General features: G+C 42.3%; 1 protein-coding gene across 1 annotated transcript; it reads left to right on the forward strand.

Annotated features, from left to right (window-relative positions):
* The first annotated feature begins 13,826 nt into the window (after positions 1 to 13,826).
* tceanc2 (transcription elongation factor A (SII) N-terminal and central domain containing 2) lies at positions 13,827 to 21,936 on the forward strand. The gene is made up of 4 exons (XM_070886161.1): positions 13,827 to 13,998; positions 15,664 to 15,805; positions 20,037 to 20,230; positions 21,180 to 21,936. Exons 1-4 carry the CDS (start codon positions 13,909 to 13,911, stop codon positions 21,366 to 21,368), a joined length of 615 nt encoding a protein of 204 aa, XP_070742262.1. The 5' UTR covers positions 13,827 to 13,908; the 3' UTR covers positions 21,369 to 21,936.
* The last annotated feature ends 576 nt before the right edge of the window (positions 21,937 to 22,512 follow it).

Genomic DNA, 22,512 nt, shown 5'->3' on the forward strand with positions numbered 1-22,512 from the left:
GATGACCTGGAGAAGGGGACAGAGTGTAGTGCAACAAAATTTGCAGATGACACAAAGATTAGTGGGAAAGCAGGTTGTGTAGAGGACACAGAGAGGCTGCAAAGAGATTTAGATAGGTTAAGCGAAAGGGGTAAGGTTTGGCAGATGGAATACAGTGTCGGAAAGTGTGAGGTCATCCACCTTGGGAAAAAAAACAGTAAAAGGGAATATTATTTGAATGGGGAGAAATTACAACATGCTGCGGTGCAGAGGGACCTGGGGGATCCTTGTGCATGAATCCCAAAAAGTTAGTTTGCAGGTGCAGCAGGTAATCAGGAAGGCGAATGGAATGTTGGCCTTCATTGCGAGAGGGATGGAGTACAAAAGCAGGGAGGTCCGTCTGCAACTGTATAGGGTATTGGTGAGGCCGCACCTGGAGTACTGCATGCAGTTTTGGTCACCTTACTTAAAGAAGGATATACTAGCTTTGGAGCGGGTACAGAGACAATTCACTAGGCTTATTCCGGAGATGAGGGGGTTACCTTAAGATGATAGATTGAGTAGACTGGGTCTTTACTCGTTGGAGTTCAGAAGGATGAGGGGTGATCTTATAGAAACATTTAAAATAATGAAAGGGATCGACAAGATAGAGGCAGAGAGGTTGTTTCCACTGGTCGGGGAGACTAGAACTAGGGGGTACAGCCTCAAAATATGGGGGAGCCAATTTAAAACTGTCGAAATCTCGACCTCCGATAAATGACTCAGACACCTTCAGCTCCAGCAGAAGTTTCTTTAATTTACTTGCTAGCAAGGGAAAGGTCACACTCAGTCAATGGTTAAGTGAACATCTCCAAAATGGTACAGTTTCACGAGATATTTATACAGTAAAACCCAAGTTATGGCCTCTCCCTGTGTATTAGCTCTGTCTCGCAGTCAGTGAATACAGGTAACGAGTTAATTACTACATCCTTGTCCTAACGTGGTTTCCAGATATTTCCTTTTGTCAGGGTTATTAGTTGGCCAGCCGGCCATTACTCGATGAGACTGTGGTAATGAGCTATTACCTGCCTTGCATTGTGTCAGGATTGTCCAGTTTCCTGGTCAGTTATCTTTTTGCATCAAATGGATGAGGTCTCTACAAGAGATAATGGCTGGTGGTTTGAGTACTTCGAAAAGGGTGGGGTGGCGTGGAACTGGTGTTGTATATACAATAGGAGAGCACCATGGGGGGGGTGGGGGGTACTTGTCTCAGCAGGACTTGCCTCCTAGCTGTCTGATGGCTATCAGCCCTTTCAAGCCAGGTTTAGCTGTTTATGCAAGCCGACTGCTTTATGCAGAAATTTCTGGAAGGACCATTTTGTTATATATTAAAAAGGGCACAAAAATACCGTGTGGTATCAGCTTAGATAAAAATACATTTCCACAAAACCGAGTTGAGAAGGAATTTCTTCTCCCAGAGGGTTGTGAATCTGTGGAATTCTCTGCCCAAGGAAGCAGTTGAGGCTAGCTCATTGAATGTATTCAAGTCACAGATAGATAGATTTTTAACCAATAAGGGAATTAAGGGTGACGGGGAGCGGGCGGGTAAGTGGAGCTGAGTCCACGGCCAGATCAGCCATGATCTTGTTGAATGGTGGAGCAGGCTCGAGGGGCTAGATGGCCTACTCCTGTTCCTAATTCTTATGTTCTTATGAATGAGATAAGGAATGAGGTAAAGTTGTAAAACTGCAGGGAAAGCAGCAGGATAATAAAGCCAAATTCAAAGGAGTCGCCCTGGGTAAGAAATAGTGTGTAAATACTGAATGCCAATTAACAAGGTTCCGGCAATTGCTAATAACCAAACAAAAGGTCAGGTGTAGGAATAACAAACTGAAGGCCAACGGACAGGAGGGAGTTACTGTGGTATCAGCAGGGGGTAGTAATAAAAGACTTAAATGATTTAGATAAGGTTCACACACTGTAAGGAAAACTCCGACTTGGTAATAACTCTTGGAGGTAAGAGACAGGTTGCGATAACAGCAGAATGTCTCTGTACTTCTTGTAAAAACAAGCAGGCAATTAATAGCAACACGCATGGTTAACTGAGAGAAAAAAGGGTATAAAGATGGACAAGCTCGGACAGTCCGGAGCGAGAACCTAGGACCAACACTCGACAGAAGCAGGGACCAGGGGAGAGACTCTTGAAGGAACAGTGTGAGGACCGGATTGATCACCCGGAGACGTATTGGGTAACTATGATAGTATTTTGAGTGGAAAGGAACACCTTTTGGAATGCCTTTTCTGCAGAGTTAAACAGAATTAAATAGAATATAAGTAGTGAGTCCTGTACTTCTTCTGTATTGGAGAACTATAGAGTATAAGTGGTGATTCTTGTACTTCTTCTGTATCGGGGAATTATAGAGTATAAGTAGTGAGTCTTGTACTTTTTCTGTATTAAACGAACATAAATGGTACAGTCATTATCCAGTGTGTAATTTGATATTTAACTCAGGAACCGTCGCAGACAAATACTAGTCACACGACTAGCGAAATTGCCATTTGTGCAACATTGGCAACCCAGATGGGACGATTCTGAGTAAAAATAAATTAAAATAAGAAAGACATAGGAGAAATGGCAGGAAAAGGTAGAACCCCCCAGTCGTGGGAAGAGCAGTTTAACCAGACCCTGATCCAAAAAGTCACGGGATGGCTTGAAACAATGAGCTCACCTGGATTTCACAGAAGAGACTCATTCTTTGACAAAACTAAAAAAGAAAAGAAGAGGGTGTCTAAATGTGTCTTAATGGCAGCATGATATGCAGAATTACTTAAGCAGAGAGACCTTAACAAAACTTCACAAAACCAACGGGAGCACGAAAAATCAGGACTTCAGACAGACATAGGAAAATTGACAGACGAAGTTACAGGATTGAGGCTTAATTTGTTAGAGCAAGCCAATCAAATTGAGACTCTCCAAAACGATTAAAAAACTCCATACGTTGCATCTGACCTCTAGCATGACTGTGGCAGAAAATAACAAGCGAAATGAAGAGAAAATGAGGCAAAAGTGCACACAGGCTCAAAACCAAGTATATGATTTAGAAAACAAAGGTCGCGAATTAGCAGCCGGTCTTAGATTCCGTCAAGCAGCTCACATGACCGATAGGAAAAACAGAGCAGACCATACTCAGTGCAAGAAAACTAGAATTAAAAAGCCAATTAATCGTGCAAGAGGTTGTTAGGCATGCTTTTTGGGAAGACGGCCCTCAAGTGCACCAACAAAATGAGCATAACCCGGAGTTGGGGGATGTGAACTTGAAGCAGATCCTCAGTAGCTGCAAAAGCAGTTTTTAAAAACCTGAAAGCTAACAGCAAGAATTTTCAGGAAACAATGAAACAAGGTGAGCAAAAGGACCCTGTGGGATCCAAAAGGAAGTACAAAGCATGGCAATGTATATTTGTGGTTCAGAGAAGCATTGTGTTTTTGGTAGTTAACCGTTTGTTTAATAGACGAAAAAAAAAAGAAAAGCATTTCTATGAATCTAAGAAAATAGAACATAGAATTTACTACTATGGATGTTTGAAAAGTTATGAAATGTATTGTGTGTGATGCTTCAGTGTGAATGGCAAAGTTAAAAACCATGTAGGCGTTTATTTGTCTGTTTGTCTGTAGTTTTTCACCTGGTACTGGTTAGTTTGAAATTGGTTTGAATTAATTTGGAGTTAGAGGTTAATTAACCTGTGAAAACCAAACTTTCATTATGGCCATGATGGAATTTTGGTTGGTTTAAATTGTGTTCCGGACATGAGGCAATCACATATATTTGGTATTTTTAAAATAAAAATTTTCTGACCAATTCCAGAATCTGTGACCAGTGGAGAAAAGCGAGAGAAAGATATTATGCGTGGAGTACAGAAGGATTGCAATGAATGCTATTGGTATGCGTGGTGTTGCTTTACAGATTGCTGGTACCATTGTTAAGTGTTTGTCGAACTTTTAAAATGCGAAAAAAGGAAGATAACTCTCTGCGCCAGACTTCAGAAAGCAACACCTTGTCAAGAGTGAAATAAATATTTTGAGCATTGTAAAATTTTAAGTTTTGAATTAGAGTGGATGTTTCTCTCGGTATCAGAAAGGAGATCAGGATTGATGAATTAACCCATTGGGCTGGCACGAAAAAGCCACAATGGAGTTTCTGTTTTTTTTCTTCTAAGCAGGAGTACTGATGGTGCAAGATTACCAAGAGGGGTTGTTTAACATGGAAGTGACTGCAAGGTGTTACCGAACTTTAACTTTTGCTGGAACAAAGGAGAAAAGCTCCAGTAATGGTCAAGAGTTTGAACTTTTTATCTGCAATGATGGATCCCAAATGTCGCAGCATGGTGACAAAATTGAACTCAAGACTTTGCTTTTAAAAAACAAAAATGCTTGGAATTAATGGTTTGGAGTCACGTGTTATTTTCCACGATACTCGACAGGGAAGATAAAGAACTTCCATCCAAATGCAGTGCAGATACCTTTTGTTTTGTTAAATCACAAAGGCCGGACATAGCTTATGGTGAAATTAAAATTGACTAGGCAAATTGATATGAGTTGCTGCTCAAGCACTCGGAAAGGGAAATTTATCATAAATTTAAGGGGATAATTCAATCTTTTTTTTTTTTAAAAGGTCCAGTCTACGTGGTTCCATTTAAACTGTGTTTAAAAGGATGTCTTTGGGGGGAGTCTGTTGTGTTCTTGCAGTCTAGACTGCTCTCTGGAATGATATTTTAAGAAGGTTCATTGAGAGCTTATCAGCAGTCCAACTGTAAGAAACATAATCAGTAACCCATGGAAGAGCTTAAATCCAACCTGCTTGTGTAAACACCAAGGGAAGATAGTGGTTCAAGTATTACAGACACCTACTACCCCGAGCCAACTATCCTACTCATTGTTCAGATCACCCCAATCACTATGACCCAGCTTCCGGTTTTGGACTGCCCCAACACAAGCCAGGTCCAAGGGGAGGCGTTGTTATAAGACCGACACGAAAGGTTGTGTATGACAATGTACAGTATGAGTTGATACCTGTTGTACTTAACATAAGTAATATTCAGTTACCCAACTGGTGCCCGGATAATTTAAGGAAATTGTATCAGGAATTGACTTCACTACTGTCGAGACAAGTAATAGTACTAAATAAGACAGAAAGTAAGAGTAGGCGGAAAAGAAGCATTATAAATGATATAGGTACAGCGTACGGGGCAGGGATGGCCACAGTCAATACCTTAGATATTACTAATTTGAACACTAAGATAGAAGGATTGACCGACAAATAAAGCAGGTTTAAATAGTTTAAATGATAATCAGAGACAGGTAGCAGAGGCAGGAAAAGATGGCAGTAAGCTGGAGAAAAGAATGGTCACCGTATTGGAAAGTCACACTCAAACTATCAACCAGTTAATACTACCAAGAAAGCAGAGAACCAAACTCAGGTGCAAGTTTTGTGTAGTATTTATGGAAACTGGATGATAGAAAAATTACGGGAAAACCTGCAGGATGCCAATGAGGGTAAAGTCCTCACCTGGATTAATAGTACCCAAATTCAGACTCTGACCTCGAACAAGGAACACCATCCTCTAGATGGATGCCAACTGCGAGAACACTGCAAGGTGTGGTTCAACGAGGAATGCGCCGGGCCAACAGGAACGCCAGCGATTGGAATAATATTGGGGATACCAGTATTCAATAACCAGACCGGCATGACTCTGACGTAAGGAATGTCAGAACCATACAAGACGGAGTATGGATAGGCCTGACCAATATTAAACCATATGCGGTAAATCTACCTACGGGAATGACCAATGCAGCCGAACTACCCAGACTGTGCTCTGCCCATACAAGATCTATCCTACCAACGAGGCCCAGTGCGGTTTCAAGAACAGCACTGCTAAGAACTGTACTCTGACCATGCAGAATTTAAAGGCCCAAACATTCGTCAGGAGTACTGATTTGGGAAATGGGATTTACTGTTTCACCACCACCGAAAAGACATACCATTACGGAACACTAATTTGCCCAATACCCAAACCAAGCTTCTGCACTCACCCGTTGATACCTATGAGAATCGGGAACGAAGAAGTTATTAATATCGAAAGAAGAGGACAAGTTAATATCACAGTACAGGAAACCTTGAAAACTCAGTTGGAAACTTACATCAACATCAACATCCAGTTACAAAAGGAACACTTAACGGAAATCAGACATAAATTAGATTTGGTCTACAGAATTTACGAAAAAGTAGAAATAAATACCAGAGACATTAAAGCCAAAATTACCCGAATTAAGATCGACATTTGGTGGGACGAGATTTGGAACTGGGGAGAGAATATGAATATCCACCCCTGGAACAGACTTTTCTCTAATCTTACGGTCATCTTGATGGCAATAATTTTCCTAGCATTGATAATAATGGTAGCTAATGTGATAAAGTTGGTACGTAGAGTGGAGCTACAGCTGGGATGTGTACAAGTAGGAACAGCATTACAAAATAGACTAAAGGGACCTCGTCATGAAGCCAAAACCCTACTGTGATCAAATTATATATAAATATATATATATATATGTAATTGATCAAAGGGAGTAATGTGGAAATATCAGAAAGGATTAAGAAGTTAGTTCAGACCTGGGGTCTAAAAAACTAATAAACTCTCTTGCTCAAAAAACAAGCAGGCATTAACCTTAGGGTGAATGAGATAAGGAATGAGGTAAAGTTGTAAAACTGCAGGGAAAGCAGCAGGATAATAAAGCCAAATTCAAAGGAATCGCCCTGGGTAAGAGATAGTGTGTAAATACTGAATGCCAACAAAATTCCGGCAATTGCTAATGACCAAACAAAATGGCAGGTGTAGAAATAACAAACTGAAGGTCAACGGACAGGAGGGAGTTACCATAACAGGATCAGCTGTGGTACCAGCAGGGGGTGGTAAGAAACGACTTAATTAATCAAGATAAGGTTCACACACGGTAAGGAAAACTCCGACTTGGTAATAACTCTTGGAGGTAAGAGACAGGTTGCGATAACAGCAGAATGTTATAAAAACAAGCAGGCAATTAATAGCAACACACATGGTTAACTGAGAGAAAAAAGGGTATAAAGATAGACAAGCTCGGACAGTCCAGAGCGAGAACCTAGGACCAACACTCGACAGAAGCAAGGACCAGGGGAGAGACTTTTGAAGGAACAGTGTGAGGACCGGATTGATCACCCGGAGACGTATTGGGTAACTATGATAGTATTTTGAGCGGAAACGAACACCCTTTGGAACGCCTTTCTGCAGAGTTAAGCAGAGTTAAATAGAATATAAGTAGTGAGTCCTGTACTTCTTCTGTATTGGGGAACTATAGAATATAAGGGGTGAGTCTTGTACTTCTTCTGTATTAAACAAACATTAACAGTATTGTCATTGTCCAATGTGTAATTTGATATTTAACTCAGGAACCGTTGCAGGCAACTACTAGTCACACGACTAGCGAAATTGCCATTTGTACAACAATACAGCACAGAAGGGGACCATTCGGCCCATTGTGCCTGTGTCAGCTCTTTGCGAGAGTTATACAATTAGACCCACTCCCCTGCTCTTTCCTCATAGCCCAACAAATGTTTCATCTTCAAGTATTTATCCAATTCCCTTTTTTAAGTTATTAAAAGAATGCATTTATTTGTACTAACTGAAAGGCAGCCATTTCTCTGATTGGCTCACCATTATCACATGACCTATTGCTGATTAGTCCCCTTGGAAGATAAGCCACACCCTGAAGTTCCTCTGGAATGTGTAACTGGAACCGCCCAGCCCAAGTTCTGACTGACTTTCCAGTTTCTAATTTGATCTATTTTGGCTTCAGAAGCCACAGAGGATAGGCCTCTCCAAAAGCCACCAAGTTCCAGACAAAATCCCTTACACCAGCGCAAGTGCATTACTCCCCCAGCCAAAGTCCCTTACCCAAGCACCTTACCCCCCACCCCCCCAGCCATAGATGGGGCATTGTGTGCGGATTGTTAACAGATTTATTGGGTATGAAGTGAATAGTGACAGGGTCATGACTTATGCATTTCATCCACCCCAACGATGTTCCTTGTAACACACGCACCGAGCTTGCACGCACCAGGGGGTTGGAAGAATGTGATCCGTCTTCCCTGAGTTCCCTCTCTCCCCTCCAATTTCCCCCCCACCTGTGTCTTGCTCTGTCTCTTCCCCCAGGCTCTCTCTCTCTTCCCCCCACTGCCCCCAAACTCTCTCTCTCCTCACGAAGCACTTTATGGTGCCGCTTAACTGGCGCTGAATGAGAAACGAACTGCTGCTGGCCACTTCTCTCAGTCCCCGCCGACTCGCTTCTCTCAGTCCCCGCCGACCCGCTTCTTTCTCAAGGCTGCAACGTGGTGTTCGGGGCTGGTTCCGGTTTCGGGTGGGGAAGGGTGGAAGAAGAGGAGTATGCATGCGCAGAAAAGGGTTAGTGTAAATTGCCCTGGGGGGGAGTGATCGGTGACTATTTGTCCTAACTCTCGCTTCTGCGCATGCGTATTAAAAAGACACATTTATATAGCGCGTTTCAGCACCACCAAACGTCCCAAAGCGCTTTACAGCCAAAGAAGCACTTTTTGGAGTGTAGTCATTGTTGTAAAGTAGGAAATGCGGCAGCCAATTTGGGCACAGCAAGCTCCCACTAACAGCAATGGTAATGAATAGATAATCTGTTTTAGTGATGTTGGTGGAGGGATAAACATTGTCCAGACCACCAGGGATAACTCACTTGCTCTTCTTTGAAATAGTGCAGTGGGATCTTTTCAGTCCAGCCGAGAGGGCAGATGGGAACTCAGTTTAACATCCCATCTGAAAGATGAAATTTCTGACAGTGCAGCACTCCCTCAGTACTGTACTGGAGTGTCAACCTAGATTTTTGTGCTCAAGTTTCTGGACTGGGACTTGAACCCACAACCTTCAGGCGAGGGTACTACCAACTGAACCACTGGCTGAAACATTATTGAATTTGCTTCCACCACCCTTTCAGGCAGTGCATTCCAGATCATAACAACTCACTACATAGCTTTTCTTTCCTCATGTCACCTCTGGTTCTTTTGCCAATTGCCTTAAATCTGTGTCCTCTGGTTACTGACTCCTTTGCCACAGGAAACAGTTTCTTCTTATTTACTCTATCAAAACCATTCATGATTTTGAACACCTCAATCAATTCTTCCCTTAATCTTCTCTGCTCTAAGGAGAACAACCCCAGTTTCCCTAGTCTTTCATCCCTGATACCATTCTAGTAAATTTCTTCTGCATCCTCTGCAAGGCATCCTTGTAAAGTGTGATGCCCAGAATTGGCCACAATACTCCAGCTGGAGCCATTGTTTTATAAAGGTTTAGCATAACATCCTTGTTTTTGTACTGTATGCCTCAATTTATAAAGCCAAAGATTCTGCAAGCCTTTTTAACAGCCTTCTCTACTTGTTCTGCCAACTTTAAAGACATGTGTATGTATACCCCCAGGTCTCTCTGTCCTGCACCACTTTAAAATTGGACCATTTGTTTATATTTCCTCTCCTCATTCTTCTGACCAAAACTAATCACTTCACACTTCTCTATGTTAAATTTAATCTGTTATGAGTCTGTCCATTTCACCAGTCCATCTGTGTCCTCCTGAAGTCTGTTACTATCCTTCTTACCATTTACTACATTTCCGAGTTTCATGTCGTCGACAAACTTTGAAATTCTGCCTTTTATACCCAAGTCCAGGTCATTAATATCAAAAATAGCAGCGGTTCCAACACTGGGGGACGAAAAACTGGTCACCACTACTCTGCTTTCTGTTCCTTAGCTAATTTTGTAACCATGCAGCTCTTCAATCCCATGGGCTTTAATTTTGCTAACAAGTCTATTATGTGGTATTTTATTAAACAGCTTTTGAAACAACATCAACTGCTCTATCCTGATCCACCCTCTCCATTACTTCATCAAAGAACTCGATGAAGTTAGTGCACAGTACCGAAACAACTTTCATCAAAGTCACAAATGACATCCTGGTTGGTCTCCCACATTCTACCCTACATAAACTTGAGGTCATCCAAAACTTAGCTGCCCGTGTCCTAACTCACACCAAGTCCCATTCACCCATCACCCCTGTGCTTGCTGACCTAAATTGGCTCCCAGTTAAGCAACGCCTCGATTTCAAATTCTCATCCTTGTTTTCAAATCCTCCATGGCCTTGTCCCTCCCTATATCTTTAATCTTATTCAGTCCCCCGAAATATCTGTGCTCCTCTAATTCTGTCCTCTTGAGCATCCCTGATCATAATCGCTCAACCATTAGTGGCTGTGTCTTCTGTTGCCTAGGCCCTAAGCTCTGGAACTCCCTGCCTAAATCTCTCCGCCTCTCTTTCCTTCTTTAAAACTCTCCGTAAAACCTACCTCTTTGACAAAGCTTTTGGTCACCTGTGCTAATTTCTCCTTATGTGGCTTGGTGTCAAATTTTCTGTCTTATAATAGTCCTATGAAGCAAGTTGGGACGTTTTACTACATTAAAGGCACTATAAATAGAAGTTGTTGTTGCAGTCAAACATATTTTGCCTTTCACAAATCAATGCTGACTTTCAGTTATTAGCTAATATTTTTCCAAATGCCAATTAATTTTGTCCTGGATTATTAGCTATAAAAGTTTCCACACCACTGACATTAAGCTGACTGGACTGTAGTTGGTGGGTTTATCCCTCCCTCTTTTTAAAAATAGTAAAAGATTATTTCCACTGGTTCACCCCACATGCAACAGGGATGTGACCCAGTGCACTGGACATAGCAAATATCCCAAGTTAGGTGCAGAAAACCCATGCTTATGTTCATGAGAAGATTCAAGACCTATGTTCATGCATCAGAGCTTGCCGCTCCCTGAGCCAAGCTGTTCCAGTGCAATCATGACATAAGAACATAATAATTAGGAGCAGGAATAGGCCATATGGCCCCTCGCGCCTGCTCTATCCAATAAAATCATGGTTTATCTTTGACCTCAACTTAATTTTCTGCCCGATCACCATATCCCTTGATTCCCCTAGAGTCTAAAACTCTATCTCAACCTTAAATATACTCAATGACTCAGCATCCACAACCCTTTGAGGTGGAGGATTCCAACTATTCGCAACCCTCTGAGTGAAGAAATTCCTCCTCATCTCAGTCTTAAATGGCTGACCCTTATCCAGAGAATATGCCCCCGAGTTCTAGACTCTCCAGCCAAGTGAAACAATCCTTCAGTCTCCCTCATAATGGACTGGAGTGTAGCTAATGTAACACCACTTTTTAAAAAAGAAGAGAAAGAGAAAAGGGGGAATTATAGATCGGTTAGCCTGACATTGGTAGTGGGGGAAAATGTTGGAATCAATTATTAAAGATAAAATAGCAGCGCATTTGGAATGCAGTGACAGGATCGGTCCAAGTCAGCATGGATTTATGAAAGGGAAATCATGCTTAACAAATCTTCTAGAATTTTTTGAGGATGTAACTAGTAGAATGGACAAGGGAGCACCAGTGGATGTGGTGTATTTGGACTTTTAAAAAGCTTTTGACAAGGTCCCACACAAGAGATTAGTGTGCAAAATTAAAGCATATGGTATTGGGGGTAATCTTTTGACGTGGATAGAGAACTGGTTGGCAGACAGGAAGCAGAGAATCGTGATAAACGAGTCCTATTCAGAATGGCAGGCAGTGACTAGTGGGGTGCCGCAGGGCTCAGTGCTGGGACCCTAGCTATTTACAATATACATCAATGATTTAGATGAAGGAATTGAGTGTAATATCTCCAAGTTTGGCGGTGTGAGCTGCGAGGAGGATGCTAAGAGGCTGCAGGGTGACTTGGACAGGTTAGGTGAGTGGACAAATGCATGGCAGATGCAGTATAATGTGGATAAATGTGAGATTATCCACTTTGGTGGCAAAAACGTGAAAGCAGAATATTATCTGAATGGCGGCAGATTAGGAAAAGGGGAGGTGCAACGAGACCTGGGTGTCATGGTACATCAGTCATTGAAAGTTGGCATGCAGCTACAGCAGGCGGTGAAGAAGGCAAATGGCATGTTGTCCTTCATAGCTAGGGGATTTGAGTATAGGAGCAGGGAGGTCTTGCTGCAGTTGTACAGTGGTCTCACCTGGAATATTGTGTTCAGTTTTGGTCTCCTAATCTGAGGAAGGACGTTCTTGCTATTGAGGGAGTGCAGCGAAGGTTCACCAGATTGATTCCCGGATGGCAGGACTGACATATGAGGAGAAACTGGATCGACTGGGCCTGTATTCACTGGAGTTTAGAAAAATGAGAGGGGATCTCATAGAAACATATAAAATTCTGACGGGACTGGACAGGTTAGATGCAGGAAGAATGTTCCCGATGTTGGGGAAATCCAGAACCAGGGGTCGCAGTCTAAGGATAAGGGGTAAGCTATTTCGGACCGAGATGAGGAGAAACTTCTTCACTCAGATAGTTGTGAACCTGTGGAATTCTCTACCGCAGAGAGTTGTTGAATGCCAGTTCGTTAAGATATATTCAAGAGGGACTTAGATATGGCCCTTATGGCTAAAGGGATCAAGGAGTATGGAGAGAAAGCAGGAAAGGGGTACTGAGGTCAATGATCAGCCATGATCTTATTGAATGGTGGTGCAGGCTCGAAGGGCCGAATGGCTACTCCTGCACCTATTTTCTATGTTTCTATAATCTTATGTGTTTCAATGAGATCACCTCTCATTCTTCTAAACTCCAGAGAGTATAGGCTCAATCTCTCCTCAAAGGACAACCCTCTCATCTCAGAAATCAATCTAATAAACCTTCATTGCACTGCCTCCCTAGGTAAGTATATCCTTCCTCCGATAAGACCAAAACTGTGCACAGTACTCCAGGTGTGGTCTCATCAAAGCCCTATACAATTGTAGCAAGACTTCCCTACTCTTGTACTCCAACCCCCTTGCAATAATGGTCAAAATGCCATTTGCTTTCCCAATTGCTTCCTAATGACCATGGCATGTACCTGTTAATGTGGAGTCACCTTAAAAAGCAAGGTAAGTGTAACATGGCCACGTACGGCCTGCCCTGTCGACCTCCTCCCAATCAGTTGAGTAATATCACATAAAATGCTCAGCAAGTCAGGCAGCATCTGTGGAGAGAGAAGCAGAGTTAACATTTCAGGTCGATGACCTTTCATCAGAATGTGAAACTTTTACTCTTGTTTCTCTTTCCATACATGCTTCCTGATTTGCTGCCTGTTTCCAGCATTTCATATCAGATTTCCAGCATCTGCAGTATTTTATTTTTGAATCAGCAGATAGTAGGAATCAGTATTGGTGCCATTAGGCAACACCTGCACACCACTGATCTGTACGCCACTGATCTGTTTACCAATGCTCAGTTCGAGTTGACTTATGGATCCATTCAAAAATGTGATCCCATGAACGGGTGATGCAAATCGTTGGGGTGCTGTAGTCATTTCTCTGAGGCTGAACTTGACAAATCCACAGCATTGATAATTTTACATGATTTGAGCTGCAAGGTTTGTTTAGTGAGGCGCATTTCATTCAACGGGAGCAGGTGAGAATGACGTCATTGCAAGTGACATCACTGGCAGAGCCGTAGGTTTTTGGCATGTGCTGAGAATGACATCATCGAGGGGCCCGGCTCATGAGCAGGATGACATCATCGGTGGATTGTAAACCAGACGGTACACACAATGTCGCTATCACTCCGTCAGACGCAAAGTTCTGAGTGACAGATGCGGCCGTGTGTAGTGCGCACGCGCAGAAGGCCGCAAAGTTGTTGATGCAGACACTTTCCGATTATTGGTCACAATGAGAGTGAGTGGAATGCGCAGGCGCGAGTTCCGAGGCGTGGAGCCCAGCCCCCTCCCCCACTCCCGCTCGTTGGCCCGCAGATCCCCTGTCGCTCATGGAGCGGTTCGTGCTGAGGGGCAGCGCCGCCGGCCCAGCGCAGCGGCCGGCCAAGATTTACCGCCAGGTCACTCTCGAGTCTTTAAAGGTAAAGTCCAGGCTTCTGAATTGCGCGGTGGGTTATAGAAGGTCTAAGCTTAAAATCTGGTGTTTGTAAAGCCGTGAATCACAGGCCGTTTGCAGGTTCCTCGATATCCTTGCAGACTTTCACTGAAGTCTCTGTGTGAGCTTGTCCTGTTCACATTTCCCAGTAATCCTTTGCTGAAGGAAGAAGATAAACTATTCGTGGTCAGCCAAAAGATTCCTCTGTGTGGGTATATTTGTAAGCCTTAATCGTTTTGAAGATCCAGGAGAGACTAGAGTTATGAGTTGTAGTTGCAGACATTTTATACATTGCAAGATCCTACAAATCCCCTGGGAGGACACACGCACCAACATTAGCGTCCTCGACCAGGCCAACATCCCCAGCATTGAAGCACTGACCACACTTGATCAGCTCCGCTGGGCAGGCCACATAGTTCGCATGCCAGACATTAGACTCTCAAAGCAAGTGCTCTACTCGGAACTCCTTCACGGCAAACGAGCCAAAGATGGGCACCGGAAACGCTCCAAGGACACCCTCAAATCCTCTCTGATAAAGTGCAACATCCCCACTGACACTGACAGGAGTCTCTGGCCAAAGACCGCCATAAGTGGAGGAAGTGCATCCGGGCGGGCGCTGAGCACCTCGAGTCTCATCGCTGAGAGCATGCAGAAATCAAGCGCAGGCAGCGGAAAGAGCGTGCGGCAAGCCAGTCCCACCCACCCTTTCCCTCATGTGACGGGGACTGTGGTTCTCATATTGGATTGTTCAGCCACCTAAGGACTCATTTTAAGAGTGCAAGGAAGTCTTCCTCAATTCTGAGGGACTGCCTATGATGATGATGATGACAGTACACAGAATGATGGGTAAGTGACTTAGAGAATGGGAAATAGTTTGGGATGGCACAGATGAGGATCTGCACTATTGGTATGAAGGAGGCTCTAAGCACAGGTATTGGCAGCAGGAACATTCAGTGTTTCAGAAGACCTTTCTGCAGGCAAAAGACATTGCATGAAAAGGTCCCTCGAAACAAGATCTTTCTTGGGAACAGATGTTGAATTGGAAATGGAAAATGAATAAAGTCTTTGTTATGGAGTGCCAGTTGGTTGTTTCTCAACATTTCTGTTGTCACCTTGAGTTGCCTGAAAGGTAAAACAATTATGATTTGTTTGAAAATGCCTGAAAAGATGATAATTAAAATAGAGAAAATAAAAACTAATTACATGACAAATAAAAGCTTCCAAGAGTAGAATTAAAATGTGAATGAAGTTTGGGGCAAAGACTAGACCAAAATATGGTCTTATGAAAACCAATAAGATTACTATTATCTTTATGGAAGTAAAACATCATTTCCAATTCATTCCCTCTACTGCCAGATATAAAATGTTGTATACATATACAACTAATTACATGACAATAGTTTGAAAACACGGGAGACATACATATTACTCTGTTGGTACTAGATACTTACACAATTTTGGATGATCTGCATTTTTGTTAAAGTGCTCACATTTCTGTAATTTTAATCAAGAATGCCCATGCTCATAAGATGTAAAATACTCCCTATTGATTCCTCTCCAAAATCTTAAACATCACTGATTCATGGTGTGGCTTTTACATTTACAGTGAAGTAGTATTTAAGTGCAAAATGATGTGTTTTTATCAAAACAGAGAGTTGTGGTGATTGAAGATATTAAGAGATTTAAATCTATATTGGAACTGCCTAGTCAAACAAAGGAAAATTTAATGGAAGCATTACTAGAACTAAAGAAGAAAATACCATCTCAAGAAGTATTACGCTCAACTAAAATAGGTAAAGATTATAATTGTACAGTTTTTTTGTTTTCAAGATTGTAATTTTTCTTTTGCTAAAATCTTTAAAATGTTGACATTGGATTAAATTATGTTTTTGTAACTTTTAATTTGCCTTATTAAAATTGTGCTTGGGCTGCTCATGACTTTAGAATCCAATATTTTGAAATGTGGATCATTCCACAGTACCAGTAGGGGGATCAAAACTAGATTAGTGGATTTTCTATCACTGCTTATATTTATATAGTGCCTTTAATGTAATAAAGCATCCCAAGGCGCTTCGCAGGAGTGTTATAAAAACAACAACATTTGATACTGAGCCACATAAGGTGGTGTTAGGGCAGATGACCAAAAGTTTGGTCGAAGATGTAGGTTTTAAGAAGCGTCTTAAAGGAAAGAGAAGTAGAGAGGCAGAGAGATTTAGGAAGGGAACTCCAGAGCTTAAGATCTAGGCAGCTGAAGGCACAACTGCCAATGGTGGAGCATTTAAGATTGGGGATGTTCAAAAGTTCAGAATAGGCGGAGCGCAGAGGTCTAGGGGGATTATAGGGTTGGAGGAGATTACAGATATAAGGAGGGGCGAGGCCATGGAGGGATTTGAAAATAAGGATGAGAATTTTAAAAACGAGGCGTTGCTTAACTGGGAGCCAATGTAGGTCAGCGAGCACAGGGGAGATGGGTGAGCAGGACTTGATGCGAGTTAGGACATAGGTGGCAGAGTTTCAGATGATCTCATATTTATGGAGAGCACAACTAGGGAGGCCAGCCAGGAGTGCATTTAAATAGTCAAGTCTAGAGGTGATAAAGGCATGGATGTGGGTTTCAGCAGCGGATTAGTTGAGGTAAGGGCAGAGCCGGGTGAAACATAGAAACATAGAAACATAGAAAATAGGTGCAGGAGCAGGCCATTCAGCCCTTCTAGCCTGCACCGCCATTCAATGAGTTCATGGCTGAACATGAAACTTCAGTACCCCCTTCCTGCTTTCTCGCCATAACCCTTGATCCCCCGAGTAGTAAGGACTTCATCTAACTCCCTTTTGAATATATTTAGTGAATTGGCCTCAACTACTTTCTGTGGTAGAGAATTCCACAGGTTCACCACTCTCTGGGTGAAGAAGTTTCTCCTCATCTCGGTCCTAAATGGCTTACCCCTTATCCTCAGACTGTGACCCCTGGTTCTGGACTTCCCCAACATTGGGAACATTCTTTCTGCATCTAACCTGTCTAAACCCGTCAGAATTTTAAACGTTTCTATGAGGTCCCCTCTCATTCTTCTGAACTCCAGTGAATACAAGCCCAATTGATCCAATCTTTCTTGATAGGTCAGTCCCGCCATCCCGGGAATCAGTCTGGTGAACCTTCGCTGCACTCCCTCAATAGCAAGAATGTCCTTCCTCAAGTTAGGAGACCAAAACTGTACACAATACTCCAGGTGTGGCCTCACCAAGGCCCTGTACAACTGTAGCAACACCTCCCTGCCCCTGTATTCAAATCCCCTCGCTATGAAGGCCAACATGCCATTTGCTTTCTTAACCGCCTGCTGTACCTGCATGCCAACCTTCAATGACTGATGTACCATGACACCCAGGTCTCGTTGCACCTTCCCTTTTCCTAATCTGTCACCATTCAGATAATAGTCTGTCTCTCTGTTTTTACCACCAAAGTGGATAACCTCACATTTATCCACATTATACTTCATCTGCCATGCATTTGCCCACTCACCTAACCTATCCAAGTCACTCTGCAGCCTAATAGCATCCTCCTCGCAGCTCACACTGCCACCCAACTTAGTATCATCTGCAAATTTGGAGATACTGCATTTAATCCCCTCGTCTAAATCATTAATGTACAATGTAAACAGCTGGGGCCCCAGCACAGAACCTTGCGGCACTCCACTAGTCACTGCCTGCCATTCTGAAAAGTACCCGTTTACTCCTACTCTTTGCTTCCTGTCTGACAACCAGTTCTCAATCCACGTCAGCACACTACCCCCAATCCCATGTGCTTTAACTTTGCACATTAATCTCTTGTGTGGGACCTTGTCGAAAGCCTTCTGAAAGTCCAAATATACCACATCAACTGGTTCTCCTTTGTCCACTTTACTGGAAACATCCTCAAAAAATTCCAGAAGATTTGTCAAGCATGATTTCCCTTTCACAAATCCATGCTGACTTGGACCTATCATGTCACCATTTTCCAGATGCACTGCTATGACATCCTTAATAATTGATTCCATCATTTTACCCACTACTGAGGTCAGGCTGACCGGTCTATAATTCCCTGTTTTCTCTCTCCCTCCTTTTTTAAAAAGTGGGGTTACATTGGCTACCCTCCACTCCATAGGAACTGATCCAGAGTCAATGGAATGTTGGAAAATGATTGTCAATGCATCCGCTATTTCCAAGGCCACCTCCTTAAGTACTCTAGGATGCAGGCCATCAGGCCCTGGGGATTTATCTGCCTTCAATCCCATCAATTTCCCCAACACAATTTCCCGACTAATAAAGATTTCCCTCAGTTCCTCTTCCTTACTAGACCCTCTGACCCCTTTTATATCCGGAAGGTTGTTTGTATCCTCCTTAGTGAATACCGAACCAAAGTACTTGTTCAATTGATCCGCCATTTCTTTGTTCCCCGTTATGACTTCCCCTGATTCTGACTGCAGGGGACCTATGATATGAAGATGAAAATGGGCAATCTTAACGATAGAATGGATACGAGGTAGGAAGCTCAATTTGTGACAAATATGGCACCAAGGTTGCGAACAGACTTGGTCAGCCTCAGATAGTTGCCAGATAGCGAGATCGAATTTGTGGAAAGGGAATGAAGTTTGTGGCATGAACCAAAGACATTGGCTTCGGTCTTCCCGATAATTAATTGGAGGAAATTTCTACTCATTCAGTGCTGGATGTCAGACAAGCAGTCTGATATTATGGAGAAGGTGGAGGGTTCGAGAGGTAGTGGAGAGATAGAGCTGGATATCATCCAAGTACTTGTGAAAACTCATGTTATGTTGTCGGTTGATGTCACCGAGCGGCAGCTTGTAGATGAGAAATAAGAGGAGCCCAAGGCTAGATCTTTGGGGGACACCAGAGGTCACAGTGTGGGATCAGGAAGAGAAGCCATTGCAGGTGATTCTATAGTTACAGCTGAAAAGATAGGAATGAAACCAGGCACGTGCAGTCCCATCCAGCTGGACAACGGTGGAGAGGCATTGAAGCAGAATTTTGTGGTTAACACACCTTTACTTGTAACCCTCCCATTTCTAAAATTTCACACACCATCACAGTTCCATCAATAAGTAGTCCTATAAAGTGGAACTAATCAGCTGACTGGTCTAGTAACATGCTATGACATTGCATGGTTGGACTGAAAATGATGTTTGTAATTTGCATAATTAGATCCTGTTCTCAGTAGAGGGTGCAGCCATTGAGTCCGCGTCGGTTGGAGAAGATGAACTTCCACTGAGCGAAAGTGATAAGATTCAGGAGGAAGCATAAGGGCCCCAAGACAGTACAACTAAAGTCTTTTTTTAAAAAAACGAGCAAAAGGATGAAAATAAATGAACAGATCGAGGTACTTGTGTGTCCAGGTTTGAAGCACAGTATGAACTCTCAAAATCTTCAAGCCACAGCATCTTGCGTGACTATGAAAAGGTGATGGATATGTTGTGACCAATGCAGAATAAGATTGTTGGGTTCCTCAATGGCTCAATGAAAGAGTGACTGCATTGCATATTATGGGGGCTGAAACATACAGGTCAGCAAGATCCCAGGTTTGATCTTTGGTCTGTGCTGAGTTGGATTATTTGAATCTGGGTAGTACTGAGATGCTGCATTTGATATTGGGGTCTCTCTGCTGAATAGAAGTTCCTGTAATGGAAATCCGTCCTATTTCCAGTTATAAAATTTCTACATTCTGTCCTTTCAATTAGATTGTAGCAAAGTTAGAGCTCTGAGATTTTGAAAATAAAGCCCTGGTTGCTGCTTCTGTAGATTTCTTTTGGCCTCAGAGCCTATTGCCAAAGCAAAAATATGCTTCTGTCCTGAAGGTTTACATATTGATGACAAAATGTGATTCTAATTCTATGGAAGGTCCTGTGGTTGAGATTGTCTGGAGTGAGCAATAAATAGCTCATTTTTAATTACTGATGTAACATCAGCCATGCTTCTTATCAATAGCATCCTGTTTTAACTTGTGTTGATTTGAATCTACCTCCTCTCATTTCTTAGGGCACACTGTGAACAAGATGCGTAAAAACTCAGACCCCGAAGTGGCCGAGCTTGCTCAAGTCATTTTCACAACATGGAAAACCTTCATAAAAGAAAATAGAAATAAACAATCCATAGAGGTGCGATGTGATTCTAAAACGGAGAGCCTTAGGAGGAATGCTCGAAAACTGTTAACTGAAGCCTTGGAACTAGAGGTAATTTAAATAAAAAGCCCTCTGCACTGAGTTCTAGAAAGAGATTAGAACAGGATTTTTATATGTAAATTTTAAATTGGAGGCTTAAAGGGGAAGAAATACATTTTCCCCAATGTGGTCCCATTGTTTTTATATTTGTAGAAGAAAATGAAAACTTTTGACTTTATAAAAAACAAATTATTGCCAAAATGAAAAATGTATAGTAGGGTCTCACTCCATGCTAACCCACTTATCAATTGTGGGGTGTGGAGTTGTTCAGTTGCGCTAAGCTTAGGGCTACTTCACAATAGCCCAACGGCAGCACGAGACTTTAGGGAAACGACAAGCTGGGATTTATTTTATTCTTGGGCTCTGAGCAAGCCAGTATTTATTGAGCGTCCCTAGTTGCCCTGAAGACATTAAGAGTCAGTCATATAGTGTCATACTGGAGTTGCATGTAGGCCAGATTGAGTAAGGACAGCCGGTTCCCTTCACTGAAGGACAGTAGTGAACCAGTTTGGTTTTTACAATAATCCAGTAGATTTCATGGTCATTTCCCAGCTTGTAGCCTGGGCTGGATGATTCTGGAGCATGACTTGGGCCATTCCGAAGTCACGTCCTTTCTATTTGCAATAGGCATCCTCATAATTGAGGTCACTGAAGCACCCCATGAGGGAGGGAGGAAAACCCTAATCAGAATGAGCATGTCTTCCACATCGCTGCTTTTATTTTTTTTTAAAAGGCAGTCACTTTTGACTTGTATGAATAGACTTGTTTTGTTGCATTACTTCTCATCATCTACTGTGCTGCATAACCTTCCAAGTTTGTAACCACTATTGCAGGATACTTTGTGTGGATATGCTGCATTCAGCATTTAATGTCAGAATATTAGTTTGTACAGGTCTGGCATATTTTTACAACTACCTACTATAAATAAATACAATGTTTAATTATTTAATCTTTTTTACAGCATGATCACCCTCTAATTGAAAATATAGAGCGAGAGGTTTTTCATCAGTGTTCTCGTCTGATCAACATCTCCTACCGAAGGACAGTGAGAGCGCTGGTCTTTACTTTAAAACATAAGCCTGAAGTCCAAGAGCAAGTTAAAACCTACAGACTCCCAGTGAAGCAGCTTGTTGAAAACCACAAGAAATGATGACTCATAGTGGGTTTTTAAAAATTCTGTATTTACATATAGAATGTGATCTTCTAGAACTGCAGTAGTCTTTTTTTTTTAAACTGTAAACTAATTTTTCTTTATTTTTGGAGGAATGTCAATGAATCAAATGTGTGAACTTTATTAATAAATTCCTGGTGTTTGTACAGAGCTACCGGGGAATTCTTTTGGTCTGCTTTGTGACGACTATAAAAACAGCATGGTATTGATATATAGTCTATGCAGCAAAGTAAAATGTATATGTTCTATCTATAAAATGCAAATGAATCCATGCAACTGATGATGGGAGGGAAATGAGAATAGCAGTGTATCCAAGAATTCCAAAAATGTTTTTAAGAAATGGGAAACATATATAATCAAGCAGCATTGTCCATAATTGGATTATGACGTAAGGTTGGCAACAAATGTAAAACTTATTCTTCTGGGATCTCCTGAGGGAATCTTTTTGGGTCAGTGGTAATTAGTTGGGGAGAAGAAACTGATTGATTGGTTTGATACAAATGAATGTATTTTTTAAATTGCTTATAAAGCAGTTTGGTGCATTTGACTGTAATTTGTTCTGTCACATCTTTGAGAACATAAGAATCAGGCTCCCCCTGATGGTACAGAGGTGTAATCAAGGCATACAGACTAATCAGGTTTCAGTTTTGATCACCAGTCTGTCCTGAGTTTGCTGGGCCTCTGGTAAAAGCTGTACAATTAGCCACGGGACCCCTAGGTTAAGGAAGGAAAGCTTTAGCCAAGAATCCAGCTTGATTGCCATATACTGACCTCCCGCGCCCGCCTCGACTGGAAAGTGTGCATATGTGCAACACTGGATGAGCACAGGATTGGACTGAGCTGCAACGTCCTCCACACATTACGAATGACCACTGCGTGGGTATACAGGAGGCTGACAACTACCTGTGGCATCACACCCAAATACTTTTAGGGAAAGGGAGAGCAAGAAAAGGTAATTTGTTCCATCAAGCTCATCTTTTCACAGAATAATCCCATCTACCTATCTTACTGTATCCCTAAATCCATTCTCTCCTCCAAAACATATGTACAGTAATTGGCTCTTGAACTCGTTGATTTTTGGGCAATGCTTGCAAGGCCATATTTATTGCCATCCCTAGTTGCC

The sequence above is a fragment of the Pristiophorus japonicus genome, chromosome 8 (genome assembly GCF_044704955.1).
Source record: "Pristiophorus japonicus isolate sPriJap1 chromosome 8, sPriJap1.hap1, whole genome shotgun sequence".
NCBI classification, from domain to species: Eukaryota; Metazoa; Chordata; class Chondrichthyes; family Pristiophoridae; genus Pristiophorus; species Pristiophorus japonicus.

Excerpts from the sequence above, each read along its gene's own strand:
- tceanc2 (XM_070886161.1), top strand. The coding sequence starts at position 13,909 with ATGGAGCGGTTCGTGCTGAGGGGCAGCGCCGCCGGCCCAGCGCAGCGG. Across the intron at positions 15,806-20,036 it reads ATTACGCTCAACTAAAATAG|GGCACACTGTGAACAAGATG; the intron begins GTAAAGATTATA and ends CTCATTTCTTAG. Across the intron at positions 20,231-21,179 it reads CTGAAGCCTTGGAACTAGAG|CATGATCACCCTCTAATTGA; the intron begins GTAATTTAAATA and ends TCTTTTTTACAG.